This window comes from Perca fluviatilis, chromosome 5, assembly GCF_010015445.1.
Source record: "Perca fluviatilis chromosome 5, GENO_Pfluv_1.0, whole genome shotgun sequence".
NCBI lineage: Eukaryota > Metazoa > Chordata > Actinopteri > Perciformes > Percidae > Perca > Perca fluviatilis.
The window spans coordinates 9,802,251-9,822,584 of NC_053116.1; the positions used below are offsets into that span (position 1 = coordinate 9,802,251).

General features: G+C 41.1%; 1 protein-coding gene across 4 annotated transcripts in view; it reads right to left on the reverse strand.

Annotated features, from left to right (window-relative positions):
* LOC120558654 (arf-GAP with coiled-coil, ANK repeat and PH domain-containing protein 3-like) overlaps positions 1 to 20,334 on the reverse strand; it is a 94,332-nt gene that overhangs the window by 14,886 nt on the left and 59,112 nt on the right. For all 4 annotated transcript variants that reach the window (XM_039799744.1, XM_039799742.1, XM_039799743.1 and 1 more), the window contains exons 9-18: positions 18,651 to 18,725; positions 15,552 to 15,563; positions 8,735 to 8,847; positions 8,147 to 8,198; positions 7,684 to 7,784; positions 6,434 to 6,545; positions 4,953 to 5,161; positions 2,057 to 2,126; positions 1,803 to 1,897; positions 1,503 to 1,720 (exon numbers count right to left, since the gene is read on the reverse strand). In XM_039799744.1, coding sequence (XP_039655678.1) covers positions 1,503 to 1,720; positions 1,803 to 1,897; positions 2,057 to 2,126; positions 4,953 to 5,161; positions 6,434 to 6,545; positions 7,684 to 7,784; positions 8,147 to 8,198; positions 8,735 to 8,847; positions 15,552 to 15,563; positions 18,651 to 18,725 — 1,057 coding nt within the window. The remainder of the gene's footprint in view (positions 1 to 1,502; positions 1,721 to 1,802; positions 1,898 to 2,056; positions 2,127 to 4,952; positions 5,162 to 6,433; positions 6,546 to 7,683; positions 7,785 to 8,146; positions 8,199 to 8,734; positions 8,848 to 15,551; positions 15,564 to 18,650; positions 18,726 to 20,334) is intronic.

Sequence of the window (20,334 nt, forward strand, 5' to 3'; positions counted from 1 at the left end):
CTAGTCAGAACACCAAAGAAAATCTGTTGTCTAATATAACGGACTACATCAATTATTTGGACCATTACTGTATACACGCCTAGCCCCCAGTTTGTGCCTCTCCTGTATCAACGTTACATTCAAGACATAGCGTTAAGCCTCTAATTTACCTAACTAGAAGGTTGTTTTGTCATATTTGGCACAATTAAAAGTATGCCGAATTAGCTATTAATAGATCCTGTTTGTAATGTACTCATGGCTGTACAGACAACAATCACTGGATCACTGTGATACTTAAGAAAACTTAAAATGTGATGATTCTCAGTTAAGTTCTCGAGTTACTAGGAGCACCTTTTCCCTTTGATTTCCAAGCGGATTTATAGACTCATGATGGATATGGGGGACAATGATGTATGTGTATCATGTGTGTTCAGATTTGACCAAGTTATGACTCAGAGAAGGAATACAATTTGTGAATTTGTGGCAAACAAGCACTTCATTGGCTCCGTGAGATGTGTGCCACAGCCTCTGCTGCAGCTCCAACTGCTGGCCGTGTTGAAAACCGGCCAAGTCAGCAGGAGCAAACTACAATATCTAACTTTCTGTTGATGTTAGAACACTTCCATGCACCTGTCCCATTCTCCGCATGCAGTATCTTTGCTTCAAGTCTCTAGCTCCGCAACCGCCCATTCAACTCTATTGTACCTCACTGTACAATAGAGTACAATCAGTAAAAAAACCAAATTAATTTTAAATTTGGTTATTGTTGTAAACATTTAAGCAAGGATGAGGATACAGTTTGGCATTTCTGGCTAGGAAAACCAGGCGATTAGGGCTGTGACTTGAATATAATGGAAATACATTAGAGCAGGGTACCCCCCAGGATTTCCCCAGCTCATTTTAGGATTTTTTAAGACCAAAAAAAACAACTTGGATGCAATTAAATGCATACTTCACTGCCATATAATTGAAAATCAATATGGATTTTTTTAAGATAATTTTTTATCTTTAATGGACAGGACAGGGGAGAGAGAGAGAGGGGGAAGACATGCAGGAAATCGTCGCAGTTTGGAGTTGAACCCTGGACCTCTGCGTCGTGGCATAAACCTCTAAATATATGTGTGCCTGCTCTACCCACTGAGCCAACCCCGCCAGATCAATATGGATTTTAAACCAGAGACAAATAAGTATTTACCAAGTAATTTAATAAAACATTTTTGTGAAGTGCGTTTGTACAACATAAAATAAATAAAATATTTGTCGCATGTAGAGCTCTAGGCTATGAAACTAAATGTACAAAATAAAGTCAATTGAAACGTTACCCACGCAAAATATTTATTCATGACATTAAAGGGAAATAATTGAATCCTACGAAAGGTCAAGAAAGAACTTAAGACCACTATAAACAAAATTCAATACTTTTAAGGCCTTTTTGTTGCAAAGTTGAAATCCATCTTAAATAAAAAAAACAAATGAAGCACAACACTAGAAAGCTCCATTCCTAACAGACACGAGTCCAGTACCTGAGGAGAGGGTGGACGGCGAGGTGCTGCCAGGCTCTTGTCGGTATCTTCGCCGTGTTTTGGGTACCATGGTGGCACTGTTGTGTCTCCGACACTTCTTCACGCTCCACCGCCGCTCGGACTTCCTCTCTCCGTTGATGAGGATCTCTGTGGAGCCCAGCTTCTTCAGGAACTTCTTCTCGACGTACTTCGCTTTGATCCAAGCCTCCTTCTCCTGCCTGCAACGGACCACGCGACCCATGAGAGACTTGTAGTGCTCAATAGTAACAGATTTCAATGCTATATTTAAAGAACTCCTACCTTGAACTGGACGGTAATGGTTTCTTTAGACCTTGTTCTTGGTATGAGCCTTCATAGATGTGGTTGATGACACTGTTTCCAAGCTCACACATCAACTACAAAGCAGAGACAAAAAAGATATGATTTTCTTTTCTACAGAGCCAGGATAGCGGTTTCACACTGCTTCCAGTCTGTATGCTAGGCTAGGCTAGGCTAACCGTCTCCTGGCTGTTAGCTTCATATTCAAATAAGGACAGTGCTGAGACAAACCGTACCTTCAATAATTCTGGTTCCCATGAGTCTAGCGTGAGTGAGCGAACCTTCGAACAGTGAACTCCGAGACTCCTGCAACAAAAAAAAAGACATTTTAAGTAAAGACATATGCCGTCTTTAAAGAAATATGCCGTCTTTATGTCCATTTCGAGGTGAAGGTGAAATAATTGTACTTTGTTGGGACCGTATATTTTTCTAGTCATCGTTCCATTATCTTTATTGTTACTATAATTGTCAGTGTGCTGGCATGATGCACAGTGCTATGAGTATTATGAAATCGTATTTTTGCCCCGGTGTCTCTGTGTCCCAGCCGGCAGGAGCAGACGGCCACCCCCCAAGAGCCTGGGTCTGTCCGATGTCTCTGCCTGTTTAAAGGAAGTTTTTCCTCGCCACTGTCCCACCAAATGCTTGTTCTTGGGGAGGAATTGTTGGGTCTCTGTAAATTATCCAAAAAGTGACCCAGAAATCAAAGCTCTGTGACTGGATGTTTCCTGCCGAAATGCACCTTGGGAGTCAGTTAAACTTCGAAGCACAAAAGTTTTTTTTGTTTTGTTTTTTTTATACACAGGACTTGCATCTTCAACTTCTTATCAATGAACCAGATTTTTTGTTTTTTATTTTAAAGATTAGTTTTTGGGCTTTAATGCCTTTAACTGGTAGGACAGCTGTCACCTGGGTTTGTCTGAGGTTTCTCCCTAAAACAAAGTTTTCCTCGCCACTGTCCCACCAAATGCTTGTTCTTGGGGAGGAATTGTTGGGTCTCTGTTAATTATAGTGTGTGGTCTAGACCAGGGGTCTTCAACATTTTTTAAGTCGAGGACCCCTTATGAGAGAGAGAGAGAGACGGAGCAGTCGAACGACAAACGCCGTGCTTGAGCTACATTTCTGGTTACTGGTTGCACGGCGTTCGTCGCTCGACTGGTCATGACGGTTTGTCCTTTAAGACATTTTTAGTTTTTTATTTTTATTCAAAAGCTGCAAATAAACTCCCTTCATTCATTCTGCCTGATAATGGTCTAATACCGAAACGTTGCTGTTAAATTTATTTTTTGAAAGTTAGACCGTGTGCGGGAAGTTTCTCTGGAACTTCTGACTTACTTATCGCCCTCTCCGACGCACCTGTCTCACGTTATACAGTAGATGTGCGAAGTATTTTTCTCTACTAAAAAACAATGATTGCAGTAACATTGAGGACCCCCCTAGGGGACCCGGACCCCCTGTTGAAGATCTCTGGTCTAGACCTACTCTATCTGTAAAGGGTCCTGAGATAACTCCTGTTCTGATTTAACACTATTAGATACAACTGAATTGAATTGACTAGAAGGCGGAACAGATGGTGGCCATCAGGAAACGAGAGGAGTTTTCTTTCATACACTAAGGTGTTGTACTGTAGGTGACCTGGTCTGTATTTCTGCACGGATGGAACATCCCAAGAGTTTTATCCTGAGGGGAAATGAGAAGAGCTGCTCCTAATGTCATGCAAATCGCTACGTTCCACCGATGAAGCTGTCTGGTATCCAGGCAACAGTGGCACACTAGGGGGAAAAAAAACTACACACCGATAATGTGTTGCTCCTCTTTGTTGCCCCTGCATTGAAACAAGATGTGTGATCTCACTGTGAGAGGACGAGCTCCGAAAGGGAACATGAATATTCAATAGGTGGAAACACACAGGGATGGGGTTTGGGATAAATGCAACTTCAAAATAACACCCACAAAGTCCGGGATATTTTTTTTTTTTTTTTTTTTAAACCTGGAGCTTGATGAGTGTGTCGAAACAGAACATGACATTTGGATGAGGACGTTCACCGGGATCTGACACTGAATTAAACCGTTCAGTGGCTTCGCTGTGTGTGTCTCAGCTTCTTCATCTTCTCACTTCACCTCCCTCAATGAAAACTCTCAATCAAAGCCTGATTCAATAAGCAATGTACCACACTTTGATCCCTTGTGAAGTGTGTGTATGTGTGTATGTGTGTGTGTGTGTGTGTGTGTGTGTGTGTGTGTGTGTGTGTGTGTGCAGTGGTGGAAGAAGTATTCAGATCCTTTACTTAAGTAACAGTAATAATATCAAACTGTAGAAATACTCTGCTACAAGTAAAGGCCCTGCATTGAAAATGCTACATGAGTAAAAGTATGTAAGTATCATCAGGAAAATGTACTTAAAGCATTAAAAGTAAGAGTACTCAATGCAGAAATACCCTCACATTTTAGAAACTGGAAACAATCCAAACTGTTATTTCAGCTGGACTTGTAGGCCGTTATATTGTTGGGTAGTTTAAATAAAACATTGTATTATAATACTACATGTTTTTTGTGTGCAAAACTCCTAATTTGTTAAGTAACTGGTAACTAAAGCTGCCAGATGAATGTAGTGGAGTAAAAAGTACAATATTTCTCTCTGAAATGTAGTGGAGTAGAAGTAGAAAGTGGCATGAAAAGTACCTTTTGTACAATTTGTACTTGAGTAAATGCACCTGGTTACATTCCACCAGTGTGTGTCTGTGTGTGTGTGTGTGAGTCAGAACGTCCTCTCTGCCTTTAACAGCACCCTGTAAGAGACAGTTGGCACCACTTCCTGTCTTCAGTGCCAGTAGCCACACAGCAACATTGCCAGTGGTGGAAGAAGTATTCCGATCTTTTCCTTAAAGTCCACCCTCCACTCTGGTTTTGTTAATTGTTACTTTACTTTAATGTTGGAGCTTCACTGTGCACATTTATGTACGTATGTTTGATAGCTAAAGGACTGAATGTGTGGCCTCATTCTGTCAGGTGGTAAATATCTATCAGAATGGCCTACCTCCTCTATACATATAGTTCAAAGTAGGGGTAGCTCATTCTGTTGGATGTGTTTTATAGTCATCTGAAAGAGACAAATATTTTTTCTTGGACTCTAACCTGTGGATGCCGGAGCACTCGATACACAGCAGGATGCCCAGGTTGATGGAGGCCCAGCGCGGGTCGGCCTGGCCGCAGTCGCAGCACTGCTGGTTCCCCGGCAGGCACTGGATCCGCTGCAGGATGCTCTCCCCGCGCCCGCTGCGCTCCCGCGGCTCACTGGCCGAATCGATGCTGCTGGTGGACGGAGAGGCGGTTCGGTCCAAATGCTAGACATAAACACGCACAATAAGTCATTCATTAGGATTTCAAAAATGCCATATCAGTACCACCCTATTCAAAATAATCTATTAAAAATAAAAGCCCTGCATAATTTTTAAGACCACAAAATTGTCATTGTTATTTGTTCTTTGTACGTATTAAACAAATGAGATATGACATGTCAATTAGTGAGCTTTAGACGTGCTGCCAGATTTTCTTTTCACCGTTGGACAGAGCCAGGCTAGCTAGAGTACGTCATTTATCCCCTCAGGGATATTGTTAAATTGCCGTTGCTCACACTCAAATTTAAGTCAAAATAAGAGTAAGAAAAAAAAGTGTTTAAAATAACAGCTAAAGTGCAATAAATAAAAAGTAAAGTAAAGTAATGATAAGTGAAGATAAGTTCAAAGGTTTAAAAATATGTTTTTGTTATACAATGGATTATACATATGCTATTGAACATAAATACAGTGTGAACATAAGCAGCAGCAGCAGTGAACAAGTGGCTGAAACATGTCAGGCTACAACAATGTCAGATATTACACATGCAACTAATAGATTATTGCACAAAATTGTCAAAAAATATTTACATAAAGTACCTCATAATTATACATAAAGAGGGCTGTACTCGACATTCAAACTAATATTTGCTATTTAAAGATATAGTGGAGTAATGGCGTCCTGAGCAGAGAATGAAGTCACATTAACTTCTTCTGCTCTGTGTTTTGATAGCCGGTCTGGCCGTGCGCACGTGTTAGTGCATGTGAGTGCCTTGAGCGTCGGTATCAGACGCAGATGGCCATCACAAAGCGTCGGTATTTGACGATTTGGGGGAACGGTCTGTGAGAGCTGTGTGGAGGCAATCCCAGACCTTTTTTTTTTATATTGAGTACAGCCCCTTTAAGTACAGCACTTGATTGGTGTACTTTACTTTCCAACACTGCACCAATGCAATACAAATGTTATAAACAAACAAGCTTTTTAACATTTTAACTGTATGTGCTTTATAGATAGATAGATAGATAGATAGATAGATAGATAGATAGATAGATAGATACTTTATTCATCCCGAGGGAAATTTTAGGCATCCAGTAGCTTAGACAACCATAACACAACTAACACACAATAAATAACAATAAAATATATAAGGTGCTATGGTAGAGTGTGTGCAATGGTGGTAGTGCAAAAAGTGAACAGTGCAGGGATTGAACAGTGCAATAGCTTATTATTAAATATTAACTATGACTAGGAAAAGACAAGAACCATGACCTGGGGCATACCTCTATATAGTAGGTGTCTGGGCTCTCTCTGTAGGCCGAGGCAATGCTAGCTTGAACTGCCTGAATCCACGCCTGCCTTAGCTTCTCAGACTCAGCCTGAAGCATACAGCTCCTGTAAAATCAGACAATCAAAGTGGCATAACCATCATGAATCATGCTCCTCCTGTACAGATCTGCATAATCTAGTGTGAAACAAACACTGTACGTAAAAAGGAGAAAAGTTTTCTTCTGCATATACAGTATATTCACAGGTTTCACACATATTCAGATGTATTGCCAATTCTTTAAGAGCGACAATAAAATGACTACAACCGTTAGTCACGGACTTACAACCGTAGTTTCACATATAGAACTGTGCTTGTATGATGAAAGAAAAATAAAGAGTCCACAAGCATACAAGCAGCAATGTGAGGGGGGAGCGTATATATGTTCCCAGGATCCTTTGCTCCCCAGCTCAATATCCTCCTATTATGACACATTAACGGGCCTTTCAAGGGTTTTATATCCTCAGCAATGTTTTTGCCCTTGGTCGAACGTTCAATGTATGTTTCCCTGGGACAAGATGTTGAAATTACCCACCTACAGCTGAAAGCCAACTGATGTTATACTCCACAGTGGCTGAACAGATTATTATCGTCCATTTCCCTTGTTCTTGTTTTTTTTTTTGCAATAGACCTTTTTCACGGCAGACATGTTGACATGTCATAGTAGGAAAAGCACAGGTGAATTCAAAACCATTAATGATGGCTGCATTCCACTTCGGAGAGACCCTGGTATTGTGCGTGCTGACTCACTGAAATAGCTTACTGGGACACTTGATGGAATTGAGCCATTGTTAAGGTTATCAATTTCAAATGTCTGCTGTGAAAAAGGTCCATTTGAACTCACCAATCTCTGACAATGTTAATGTTAATGTAATGTTTGTATCAAGAACTTAGGACCCTGGAAACGTAGGGATGATCCCTTGTGAGGCTGTACTCAGGCACATTGTAGATTTGAGCTAAATGCTAACGTTAGAATGCCAACATGCTGATGTTTAGCAGGTATAATGTGTGCCGTTTTCACCATCTTAGAGCTATGATAACTAGCGCTTAACACAAAGTACAGCTGAGTGTGATGGGTATTTGGTCAAAAACCAGACAAGTTCAAAACTTTGATCTGATGATGGCCCCAGACGAAAACGCACCCTCTGGGGAACATGACACTATTAACCACATTGCATGTCGATCCATCCGACAGCTAAGTCTTACTTAGAGGGGGAGACGACCTCGAAGCAGAACCTCCTCTCGATGTCCTCACACGGTTTAACAGAGCACAGCCGGAGGTCCTCCACCACCACCGTCAGAGAATCCTGCTAACACACAAACAACCTACTGCATCATTCCTCTGCTTAGAGAAAAAAGACCTAAGGTGGCTCCAGATTAAGTATTCAGATATCAGCAGAGATCTCTTGACTCACGAAGACGCAGTCGGGTTAGTGATGATGGATTTCAGTGAAGATTACTATAACGTTAAAAGACATTCAATGTCCCCTCTCCATTAAAGTTGCACTCAACCTCTCAGAGCCCACTTTAACCCCCGGGAAAGATGATGTCCAATCTGAGTTTTCGGTTGCATGACTTAAAGAACTTTTGAACGTACACACGTTACTCAACCTCTTAGAGCCCACTTAACCCCCAGGAAAGATGATCACTACTAGCTATATGGACTTGCCTTGAGCTTCTTCTGATAGACCAGCTGACTGTTCTGTATGGAGAACCACCGTCTAGAGAGAGAGAGAGAGAGAGAGAGAGAGAGAGAGAGAGAGAGAGAGAGATAAATAACTTATTTTAGACGGATATCCTTCCAATCTGTAAGGGTCAGCGGCAGCGCGCAAAGGTGAATCACAAGCGTTGAGTGAAACGGGTTTCGCTCTTGGCAATTCAACATCGTGACCATGTGAGATTCATTTATTACATTGGTTAACATCCCAGCTTCACTAACCTCCCGAATCTGCCACAGAGGGACACAAATAGGCTGACAAATCTGCCAAAAACGAATGACAAACTGAGGAAATAGCATGCACAGTAACCATCCAGTCTATTATATTGCAGTCTGTTACTTGTATATTGTAAAATTATATTTATATACTATTCTATACGCTGGCATATATATATATATATATATATAAAAAATGAGTAAATCCCTCTAAAGTTGTAAATTAATACAACTTCTGTGATAAGTGTTTTCCCATCAGTTCACTGTGTATACTAATGTGTTATATTACAGTATATAAAACATGTTTTTTAACATCTTAGCTACCTGTTCCAGGTCTTAAAGGCATTGCTGGCCCTCTTGAACAAGTAGCCCTCCATCACCACACCATTAGGAGCATCCACGTTGAACTCCACCTTAGAGTCGTCATACGAAAAGTCCTGAAAGAGAAGACAAAGAGAGACTTAAGACCCCAAATGAACCCTGGCTTTTCATACAAAAAGGTTGACAACAGAAGAAAAAAACACAACCTTTTTTTGTAGACAAGAGGTCGCATGCGTGCTGTTCCTGGAATACCAGTAGCATTCAATGTGCACTGTACTGTAAATACAGTCCATTAACCAACCAAATCATCATACTGTACACTGTGCAATCATGCAGAAACTATCACGTGTTAGTCCATGTATGCATGCCATCTTTCCGCCTGGCACACTGGGGCATTTCGTAACTCAACAGATGCGAGTGTGACGCAAATTATTACATAAGCAGAGTGTGACTCAATTGAAATTAGCCTACAACCTTTTCATGACTTAAAACATGACACATAGCCCTTTAATGCTCAACAACAGATAGTGGTAAATGTGTACTTAGGGGTTAGTGTAGAGTCATTCCTAATTCTTTGCACCAACCTACATCCTGGACTATACACCTGCCCATACTATAGATTTTTGCACATTCTGCACTAAACCATTCAGACTCTTTTTTTCTTATGTTAAACAGCTATTTTGTACATACTTATTTCTGTATTTATTTGTGTTTATTTCATATCAATGCTCAATATGTATGTTTATGTATGTACCGTCCGCCAACACAAATCCCTTGTTAAGTGTTACTTACTTGGCAATGAACCCTTTTCTGATTCAGATTTTTCTGATTAAAAGGTTTTTAGGAAGTGCAAAAACATCATGCATGTTTAATGCGAAGGGAGGAAAGTATGACACAGAATGTCCTGAGACTACTAATTAGCTACATTTTAGAGGTAATATAATATGTAGCAGGGACAGAACATTAACTTATCCAAAACTGAATTACAACATCACATGCATGCAGCCCTGAGAATAAACCAGACTCCTGTCTTCCCGGACTCAATTGAGGCTGGATGCATAAAATGCAGAGATGTATCGGTATTAAAACAAAAGAAAAAAAAAATGTACCCGAGAATATATGAAAATGTCTGCAGGAGTGACCCAAATAAAGATCTTTATTCACTCTCCGGTTTCATAACAGGGTGTGTGAACTCAGCAGCTCCCAGCACACCATTAACTACTTATTGCATGTTTGAATAATAGAACGGCTCGCTGTTCTAGTCCAATAATACGCAAGATATGCAAGAATTCAACCTTTTTGTCCACACGATTGCATTTTCATTGCATTCCTGCCCAGTGTGCATTACATAACACTTATTTAAACATGGAAACATTTTGCACTGAGCATTACACCTGGGAACTCCACACATTTTCCTATTTTAATGAGAGAGACTGTGCAAAGTGAAAGTAATGGTAGGGAGTCAGAGAGTCAGAGAGAGAAAAATAAAGAGGGTGCATAGGTTGTGATAGAAAGCCTTTAACAGTGAGTTGCAGCAGCACAACTACTCTTGCTTTACAACACCTAGACGGGTCTCTAAAGTCATGACAACGATAATGAAACAGGGATAATCACTCCTAAAATAAAGTTGAATATTATGATAAGCAAATGACAATATATACTAAAATAACAAAGATAAAATTGGAATGCAAATCAACCCACCGAACTGTGGTCCCAACGGCAGAGGATCTTCATTTTCAAACGTCTTGTGTGTTCCAACAACATTGAAAAGCCCCCCAAAAAAGGCACAAATCAAAAAAGAAAAGCAGACTCCTGAAAACCAGATCTCTCAGAGCAGACGCATGTCTGCCCTCACTCTCTCACAGCGGAGGTTAACGCATCGTGTCGCTGCGGCGCCGTGCGTCATTCCAGCGCTGACATGTGTGCCCTCCGCTACGGCCACCTGCCTGTCGCCCTGTGAGCCTCAGGATTAGGACTCATTACCATACAGCTGCCAATGTATGCGCGGCGGGCCGCTGTGGAAGAACAGTGGACTACACTACGCAGTACTAGTAGCTGCTCTCGACCCAAAGACAAGCAGGCTGCTTTGGCACTTTGGTGTCTGCTTCAGTTTTTACAGCTCCCTAAACACACCTCCCTCTCTGAAGAAGGTGGGAGTTTCAGTCCCTCTGTTGACCCAGAGGGAATCTATCTGGCAGGCTGCCCAGATTACCAAACCAACACTACTCAGGGCTTGATTTATTAAAAATAATAAAAGTAACTTTTTCATTTTTTATCAAATAAGTGACACATCAAACGACTAACACATCATACCGCTGTGCTTGTTTTGTCACATCTCACAAACTTTTATTAGTATCGCCTGTTTCTTTTCTTTCATAATATTGTCTGAATGACTTTGTTCTGATTTAGTGACTATCACTCTACTCACAACTGCAATCCCTGCGACGCAACTATCCGATCTGTAGGAAGTCGATGCAGCTTACCTTCAGCTGTCAGTCAGACGGGTCTCTTTGTTGAATACAACACCACAAACACGGGAGGCAACACTGAAACAAGACGTGCACTGGGTGGTACTCTGCAATCTCTCTAGCCTACAACAAAGAGCATCTATTTTTAAGGATGCAACGTCACACGCAGCAACCGAACACGAGTGAATTATTGAACGAGCTGGGAAACAGAGACTTCCAAATGTTTGGAAGCAAGTGAGCAAATTGCTGTGAAGCAGCAGAAACACTGGGTGATGCAGATGGAACGTCCTGATGCTTTATCAACCTGCTGCTGCTGCTGCTGCTGCTGGATGTAGGTCCACCTACAGGCTATTGATGCAGAGCGCCAACGCCAAATGGTGAGCCCAGTCGTTGGCGCTGATTACTCAGTCTGCCGTGATTTGTTTGTTTATCTTCTGCATAGTCGGAATCGATGACAATTTATTTCCAGGATAATCGCTTGATGTTCCGGCGATGTGTGTTGCCACTGTCTAACTCCGTTCTCTTCGGGAAACAACAAACTTCAAGCTAGCAAGCTACATGCCTAATATGGCGTGTTTGGAAGAAAATTGTGATCGTGCAACAAGGCAGGCCTGCTTGGTTCATTCGGAGAACGATTTGTAAAGAACTGGGACGTTTTAGTACCGATTGGACGGTTAACTTATTTTAATATTGTATGTGGCGTTTTCTTTTGTGGGGTGCAAATGTTCCACCAAAACCAGTTCCTTTCCGAGTTTATTTAGCAGAGCCACAGTCGCTGCGTCCGGAGCTTGGCGACGCCCAAGACGATTGTGATTGGTTTAAAGAAGCGCAAACAACCCAGAATGTATGTGCTGTGTAGACAGACCTTACTCCACAATGCTGTGGAGTTGTGGAGTGTGTTTTTATTTTATTTTTAAGATTATTGTTTTGGGCTTTTATGGCCTTTAATTGATAGGACAGCTTAAAGACAGGAAAGAGGAGAGAGAGAGGGGGGACGACACGAAGCAAAGGGCTGCGGGTCGGATTCGAACCCGGGCTGCTACGAAGGTCTCAGCCTACATGGGGCGCACACTCTACTCCTGGGTAGGGTTGGGCATCGTTTGGATTTTAACAATTCTGATTCCAATTCCGATTCTTCCTTTCGATTCCGGTTCTTATCCATTCTCGATTCTAATTCTTTGAGGGGTGGAATTAAAACGGGTCACATGCCTATTTTTTACAAACAAGAGGAGACCGTTTTACCGGGCTTTTTCAATGTAAAATAAAGCCACACTAGAGCGCTGCTTACTGTGCTCCAAGGCTGCAACACAACAAGCGCCTGGCCGCTTCGGAAACCAAAACCTGCCCATATTAGCCTAAATTGGGAAGCGATGATCGGATTTCAAATCCTCGAAACGTTTCCAGACTATTCCAAAAACGAAACGATTCCAAGTAGGAATGGGTTCTTGATGCCCAATCCTACTCCTGGGTGAGCTAGAGGTCGGCCCTGTCTGCAGGGTTCTTCTGTGTCTCCTTACCACTACAAGCGTTCATCTGTTACAGATGGGCTTTACAGCTTCTCGCCCAACATACCTGCCTGACATCTGCTTAGCCGTCATTAACTAATCCGGTCGACTTCATTACAAAAGGTACACAAGCCACACAAAGTCTTTTCAAATACCAGACATTGATCATGAGAGACAATAAATGGTCCACAGGGGTATGTCATTGATTTATAGTGCCAATGAGAAGGAAATACCCACAAAAACCCCCCATCTCAAACTAATTGCAAAATGAGATTCACAACAACGTTCCTCGGGAGCAAATGTGCACACAGATCACCGGCTGCTCCAGTTCCCGACAGCACTATTGCAAGAAAACTTGACTTAGACCGTTCTCTCTATGTTCAGCTGGAAATATGGTCTAATGAGCTGGGTTAGAGTGCGAAAGGGATGTTAAGAATGAGGAGACTCAAAAAGCACTCGAGACGTGACGTTTACCTCAGGCCCCAGGGCTGATACATCGTGCGTTTATGAATAAATGTGTTAATCGTCTACATACTGTAGCAACCGCTGCACCTCACGTCTTTCTCTCCTGAAGGAGGAGAATATCGAAACCGAAAGAGAGCAAACAACTTCTGGGGCAGCTTTTGCTTTTCCACAGCCAGGAACTCCATGGGAAGTTTTTTTCTGACTACTATGATATCATTTTATTTGAGCTGCGATGATCGACAAAAAAAATGAATCGGCCAGCTATTTGGATAGTTGATTAATCGCTGTAGTTACTTCTCACGCAAAAATGCCAAACACTAGCTGGTTACGGCTTTTTCAAATGGGAGAATTTCATAGTTTTCTTTGTCTTACGTGACAGTGCTCCGAATATCTTTGGGACTGTTGGCTGAATAAACCCAGAAGCTTGAGTACATCCCTTTGGGTCGTTGGAAATTACAGACAACATAAATGAATTAATAAATTAATCAAGAAAATAATAGGCAGATGAATTGATATAGCATGTAGCGCTGCTGATGTAAACGTAGAAATATAGAATAGCAGAAGGAGCCTTGAGACTGCCTTGAACAGGACTCCTCCATTAAATCTGCCGTTAAAAATGAATGGCTCTGGCATTTAGATGCTTTTCACTGCACGGTGCTGGCAGCCAGTAATAGTGACAGTTGAAGCACTTTAACTCCCTTTCTGCTCTCCTGGTTTCTTTTGCTTGCACTGAGTAAAGACTGCCCCTCCTTCCCCCCGGTGTAAGTTTACACAAGGCTTATTTCACATGCTCGACGTGATGAGGAAGAAAAGAAACATGGGGGGAAATATCTCTCTTTGAAAGAAAGAGAGACAAAGTAGGGCACGCTTTTCAAAAGCAGCGGAGAAGAAAGATTACAAAATACGGGCTACAATGTTTTGCGTTTCAAATGTTTCTGAGTCAGAATGATAAGAGTCTATTCCTTCTAGTTCAGGACTCTGCAAGTGCCCTTTCACAATAGGCAGAGGTGGAAGCAGTGCTCACATCTTGTACTGAATTAAAAGCAGCAGTGCCACAGTGAAAACATACTCCGTACTCTTCTCTGGTGACTCGGACTTGGACTTGAACTCGACGGTTAGTGTCTTGACAACACTGGTTACAAGTCAAAGTCCTGCGATCAAAATCTTACTAAATAAAAGTACAAAAGTACTGCCGTTAAAGTACAAAATATTATACTCATTACACAGAATGGCTCAGAAAAATATGTATATTAAATGATTGGAATTAAAATGATTGATGTATTCATATGTTGCAGTTAGTAGAGGTAGGAGAGAGCGGAGGTATTTTGAACATATGTTATTTCAAACAATGGCTCAATCCTATACTAACAATTCATTAGCTGAATTGTATTTTGTTTGAATAATCTGAATCTAAGTCTTGTAACTATCAACTGTCAAATAAATGTAGTGGAGTTAAAAAAAAAGTACAATATCTGCTTCCAAAATGTAGTGGAGTATGAACTAAAGTACAAGCACCTGAATATTGTAGGAGTACAGCCCTTGAGTAAATGTACTGGAACTTTCCAGCACTGACAATAGGTGATGTAACTGAGCGTTTCTATACAGGCCATTCAAACTAAGTCCTGGGTTTCTAATTGTTTGGTAGAAATGAGTCAGGATGCACTTCAGCCTGCCTTCCAGGCTTTCGGAGTCCAGCTACTGTACAGCGCCAAGAAAACTTCAAGTTAACCCTTGTGTTGTCTTCCCTTCGACCATGAACTTGCTGTCTATCCAGGTCAAAAGTGAAATTGAATTTTTGGTGCTTTTTTTCAGCACTTTTGGCTCTTTTTTATGCTTTTGACACTTTTTAAAACGTTTTTGTCCCCTTTTTTCAATGTTTTGTTTTAAATTCATGGTCAATAAACCTAATTTATATGACATTATACCTAATTTTTGAGTTAAAAAGGCAGAAATTATGAATTATTTTGACTAATAGTTAAGATCAAAGGATGTTGAGTGGATCACAGACTGGTTTATGTCAAAGTTTAGTCCCGATACGGTTTTTAAACCATTTAAACATGTTTTTCAAATGTTATAAAAATTGAATAAAACACCCAACATTCAATGAAAGTAATCATTAATTTGAAATTATTTGAAATGACATCCATGCATCCATGTTCTATTTGGGCATTTTGGTTAAAAGAAACCCATATTTCTGATATAAAAAAACGTTGAAAACGGGTCAAATTTGGGTTAATGTGCTGTACCCCCACCTCCACCTCACGCACGGGCGCGCGCACACATACACACACACACACACACACACGCACGCACACTAAACCAAAGATGTGTTTCAAGTAAAGATGAAAATTCAGATGGGAAAACAAAAGTAGGAGCACTCACCTGCATGAGGGTCTGAGAGGAGATGGTGGCGTTAGGAACACAGGAGCAGAAGGAAAGAAAATACAGTGTTAGAAACACCAGACTAGTTTAGGTGAGGATTATATGATAATCTTGTCAGTGCACCTCTGAATATCCTCCTTACTCGTCTTGCAGCAATGAACATCCCACACTGACTACCACAATATTTGAAATGTGCAGATTTGAATGTGGTTTCAACTCCCTGACCTGACCTTGTTTATTTACTACTACAGACTAGTGTGTGTCCCTTGGTGACGGATGGTGCATTAAGCTTAGTGTCTAACAGCTCTGGCAAAAAAAAGAAAGAAAAAAAAAGATCAATAACTGGCCCCACATGTGACCCAGCCCATCCCCGTGGCTCAACCCACAGCACAGCGCCTGGAGGGAGAGCGCTGAGCGGAGCTGTCTGACAGATGGTCACTGATCCTGGGCTACAGAGGAGCCACACGCCGGCCCCGCTGGAAACAGGGCTTTTTTGAATTATTTAATGACAACATGGTAGACATAGAGCCTGTTTGAATGCATCCATTATTTGAGATATTTCACTACAATGACAAATGTAGAGGGATGGTGGTGCTGTGCAGAAACAAGTCATAGTTAGTAGGAATCATCCTCTGGGGAACATGAATGTCTGTACAACATGTCATATCAATCCAATTAATAGTCAGGGTTCAACAATAAGGGTTGCCCGATGGATATAACACAACCCACAAAGTTGCAATCATTTTTCATCATCGTATCATGAATTGCGTTATAGTTCTCCATTGCTCTACAATGTTTTGCGAAGTTTGCCCCAAGTTCGAGTCTAAGGCGGATAAAAGTGGGTCATTTTTCAAAGGGACGTCTTCATTCAGAAAACAAATGCTGGAGGGCCACGATAAAAGCAAGCAGCCTCGCACTTGCATGGCGGCTACGAGCTGCCGACAACCCTCCCTCGCCGGTTCTTTTACATAAATTGGACACTGAGGCAGGTCAGGTCAAATATAACAATTTACTTGAGTCTTTGTCATTATTTGATAACCACTGATAAAAACAAAACAAAAACTATGTGTATAGAGGCCAGAAAAAATTCACTTCGGGCAAGTAGAATTATTTTTCACTTGCTTGACTGGCCCGGTTAACCCTTGTGTTATCTTCCCGTTGACCGTGCAACTTTTTCTTTTTCTGGGTCAAAATCTAAAATTAAAACTTTTTTTTCACCGTTTTGGTCGTCGCTGTTCTCGATCTTTTTGTCAGTTTTTAAGACTTTTTTCACGACATTTTTGAAGCTTTTTACAGACGTTTTTTGAAGCTTTTTCTGACATTTTTGTGAATTTTTCTCCAACATTGTTAAAATGTTTTTTCTTCAAATGCTATAAAATTGAATAAAACACCAAAATTCAATCAAAGTAGTGAACTGATCATTCATTTTACTTGTGAAGAGCGTTGTAGGGAACCATCCACCTTACTTTTTTTTTGACAATTTCGTTGAATTTTGTTTTGAAATGAGGACAACAGGAGGGTAAAAAAAAAAACTTAACGTTGAACCCTGATAGTTCTCAAGATATTTCAGTCTAGACCATAACGGTGACAGACAAACTCCATCCATAGGGCCATGCCACTAAAAATGTTCAACAAACCATACGGTCAGCACTTTACTGGACTAAGAGCACAGTGAGGCTCAGCACAAACTGCAGCTAATGTGCTGACCATCTACAGCAGACAACAGTGGGATTAATTTCTCTTAAAAACACTTAATTCCACCTGATTTAATGCTTAAATCAATGCCTGGACTTTGGTAGAAGGATTATTCAAACACTTCAGCCCAGCAGCCCAGGTCTAATCCCTCCCCAGTCACAACAGATGCACTGGGCCAAGACTGGGCAGACTGGATCTTAGAGGTGAGATGTGTGAGCACGTTCTCCCCCTGTTAGAGTCTCACAACAGCTCAGTATCAGCCGGCAGAACCCCAACAGACAAAAGGAAGATTCTTCAGGGTCAAAAACCTGTATGTGTGTATAACTTTAAACGGTGCCCGATAAGTAAGACTAATAAAACTAACTTTCTGTCATATTTGCTGAAACTGACCCTATGTTCCAGTAGAACTACATGAAGCAGGTAATAATAAAAAAAAAATCTGACTCCTCTGGCACCACCTACAGCCTGTAGTGCGATTTGCAAAAATCCACTGCTCCCTGTTCATATGCACCAATCAGGGCCGTGCACACACATTCATTCTCCCTTGTGGGGGGAGGGGCTTAGGAGACCGTTTTGGGCTTCAGCAGAAAGGGGGGAAGGTGTCGATGTTCACATTTTTTTTGGGCTAAGTCCTGGATCTTCACAATACCTACCTACGGCACCTTTAAACCAGCCCAACTATCTGAATCCTTTCTTGCAGGGAAATATCAAAGACAAACCAACTTGAAAGGGTTTGCACTCTCGAATCCAAGGTTATCAAAGAAGTGACAGGTAAAAAAGAAAGCCTGCACACTGACAAAAAAAAGTAGAGGCTTCCTACAAGTTGAAGTTGTGCTGTCAATGGCCCTATGCCTGAAAAGTTAACTTATTTTCCACATTTCTTTTACTTTTTGCATATGTAAAACAATTCTTTTTGCATCTGAAGAGCCTGCTCTACTTTTTCGGTCATGTTTTCCTATGAGAAAGAAAATACTGAAGCCATATCAGTTTCACTGCCGGATTCTCCAATTTAAATCAAATCCTTTTGAAGACCTTTTTAACACAATTTCATTGTTAAAAGCAAACCTGGTTACTGTTGCCGCAGTAGTGACAGTGTCTGCTGCAGATCGGATGTCGCTGAAAAGGATTGAACAGACTCCTGCAGCACAATCCACTGTCGCAACAATCTGCCTTTTAGTTTATAGGTGTAGGTGTACAGCACAGAATCATATACAAAAACATTTTCATAACTAATGTAATTGCCTATAACAGTCAATGAAATTTAATCAAATTTAGGACCTTCTAAGGCCTTTTTTTTTTAGGAAACTAAACTACGGCCTTTCAAGACCTGCAGCTGACCCTGCCAATTTTTTTGGCAGAATTCATTCCAATTTCTATTTGGTATTACAACAAATAGGAACTCACCCTCTGCTGGATGGTTGCGTGTTTATGCTCCATTTCCCTCTTCTCCATGGCTGAATCAATCACCAGCTGATCCAGCTGAAAGTCCGTTGACACAGACACAAATTAAAAACAAGTTCACCATTTCCGAAAAGGCAATTCAGTCAAGGGTGCATCCCGTAAAAACTCTCCTCTTTGCAGTGAAATCCTTCGAACATCCTGTATATATGAGTAAAGGCACTGTCAGAGAGGTGGAGGAGGATTCAGAGAAGCTGACTGCAACACTTTCCACTTCAAAACACAAGCTACGCTACGCGCTAAGCCTCCGGTGGCGCGTTAGGTCAGTGTTTGGTAATGAAGCATCGATTCCTCTGCAGCAGACGACCTGCTGTGATAAACACATTAGTCTACAGTAACACGTGCACCCATGAGATACTGGTTTCAGTTGTAATGGAGCCTTTTTACTGCATGTGGAGAGAAGGCTTTTAAATCAGGTATAATACACCCAAAATCAAATAATGACTCCAACGAATGAATCAACAAGCGGGAATCCAAATGATGCATTACGCAACCTACCTCTTGTCTAGGGCTGGGTGTTGCCAATGATTTCATGAATCGATTCCAATTCACGAGGTCCCGATTGGATTCATTATCAGTTAGGTTAGGGAAGTTTTAGTACCAATACCAATTTTGCTTGGGTATAAGACTCTCAGATACCTTCTGCTGTACAAATGTTAAACAACCAATGAGGCCGGGGTGCACAACTGATGATGTGTCGTATTGGAGGCACCAGGCGGTCATCCCCCAATCCAACCCCACCCAAGAGGACATCTCCAACAACAGCGCTGGTGCGGAATATCAAGGGATTCTAACATCTAGTCCTAGTAAGCATACATATACAAGCAAGATGCAACCCTCAAATATTTTTTATAATGTACCAGGTTAATGCATTATAAAAATATAAAGGGGCTCAATTCACCACATCCCTGGTGAAAAGGCTTATATTAAAAGGATCAATTTGGGGATTTTATTAATCGATATCAGATCACTCAAACTAATTTCAGGGAAGACTTCTGGTTAGTCACCCTGAAGAAGGCCTGCGTAGATTTTTGGGCTTTTCCGCCTTTAATTTGACAGGACAAGGTTTCAAAACCACTAAATTTTCCGTTATAGTGTCCCTAAGGTACAGCTGTTTTTTTTTATGAGTCGTCAAGGACAGAAAGTGCAGTTTAGAAATCCCTCTCCTTGCCAGTGTGCAGTGTTAAAAAATAAAATACATTGTGTTTGAATGGAAGTACCCAGATATTTCAAAATAATACATTTTAAAGCTGTAATTGCAATACCGCAAATACTGTGACACCATGACATTTTTGCTGAAGGTTATCATACCGGCAGAATCTTATAGCGGCACATGCCTACTTATTACTGGAATTTCATATCCATGATCTCATCCTTGCAAAAGAAATATAGAGCAGTTTTGATGGGGTTTCATGTTATAATGCTCCATGACATGTTGTATCTGTTACACAGTAAATATTGAACTGTAGCTAAACGAAATGAAAAAAATAAATAAACCGCAAATCGATTCATAATCGCAATATCTGGCAGAAAAATTGCAATTACATTCCCCCCCCCAAATTGTTCAGCCATAACTCATATAAAGTTCAAACCGATCCCAATGAAGACACAGCGCCTGTGGGAGCGACCC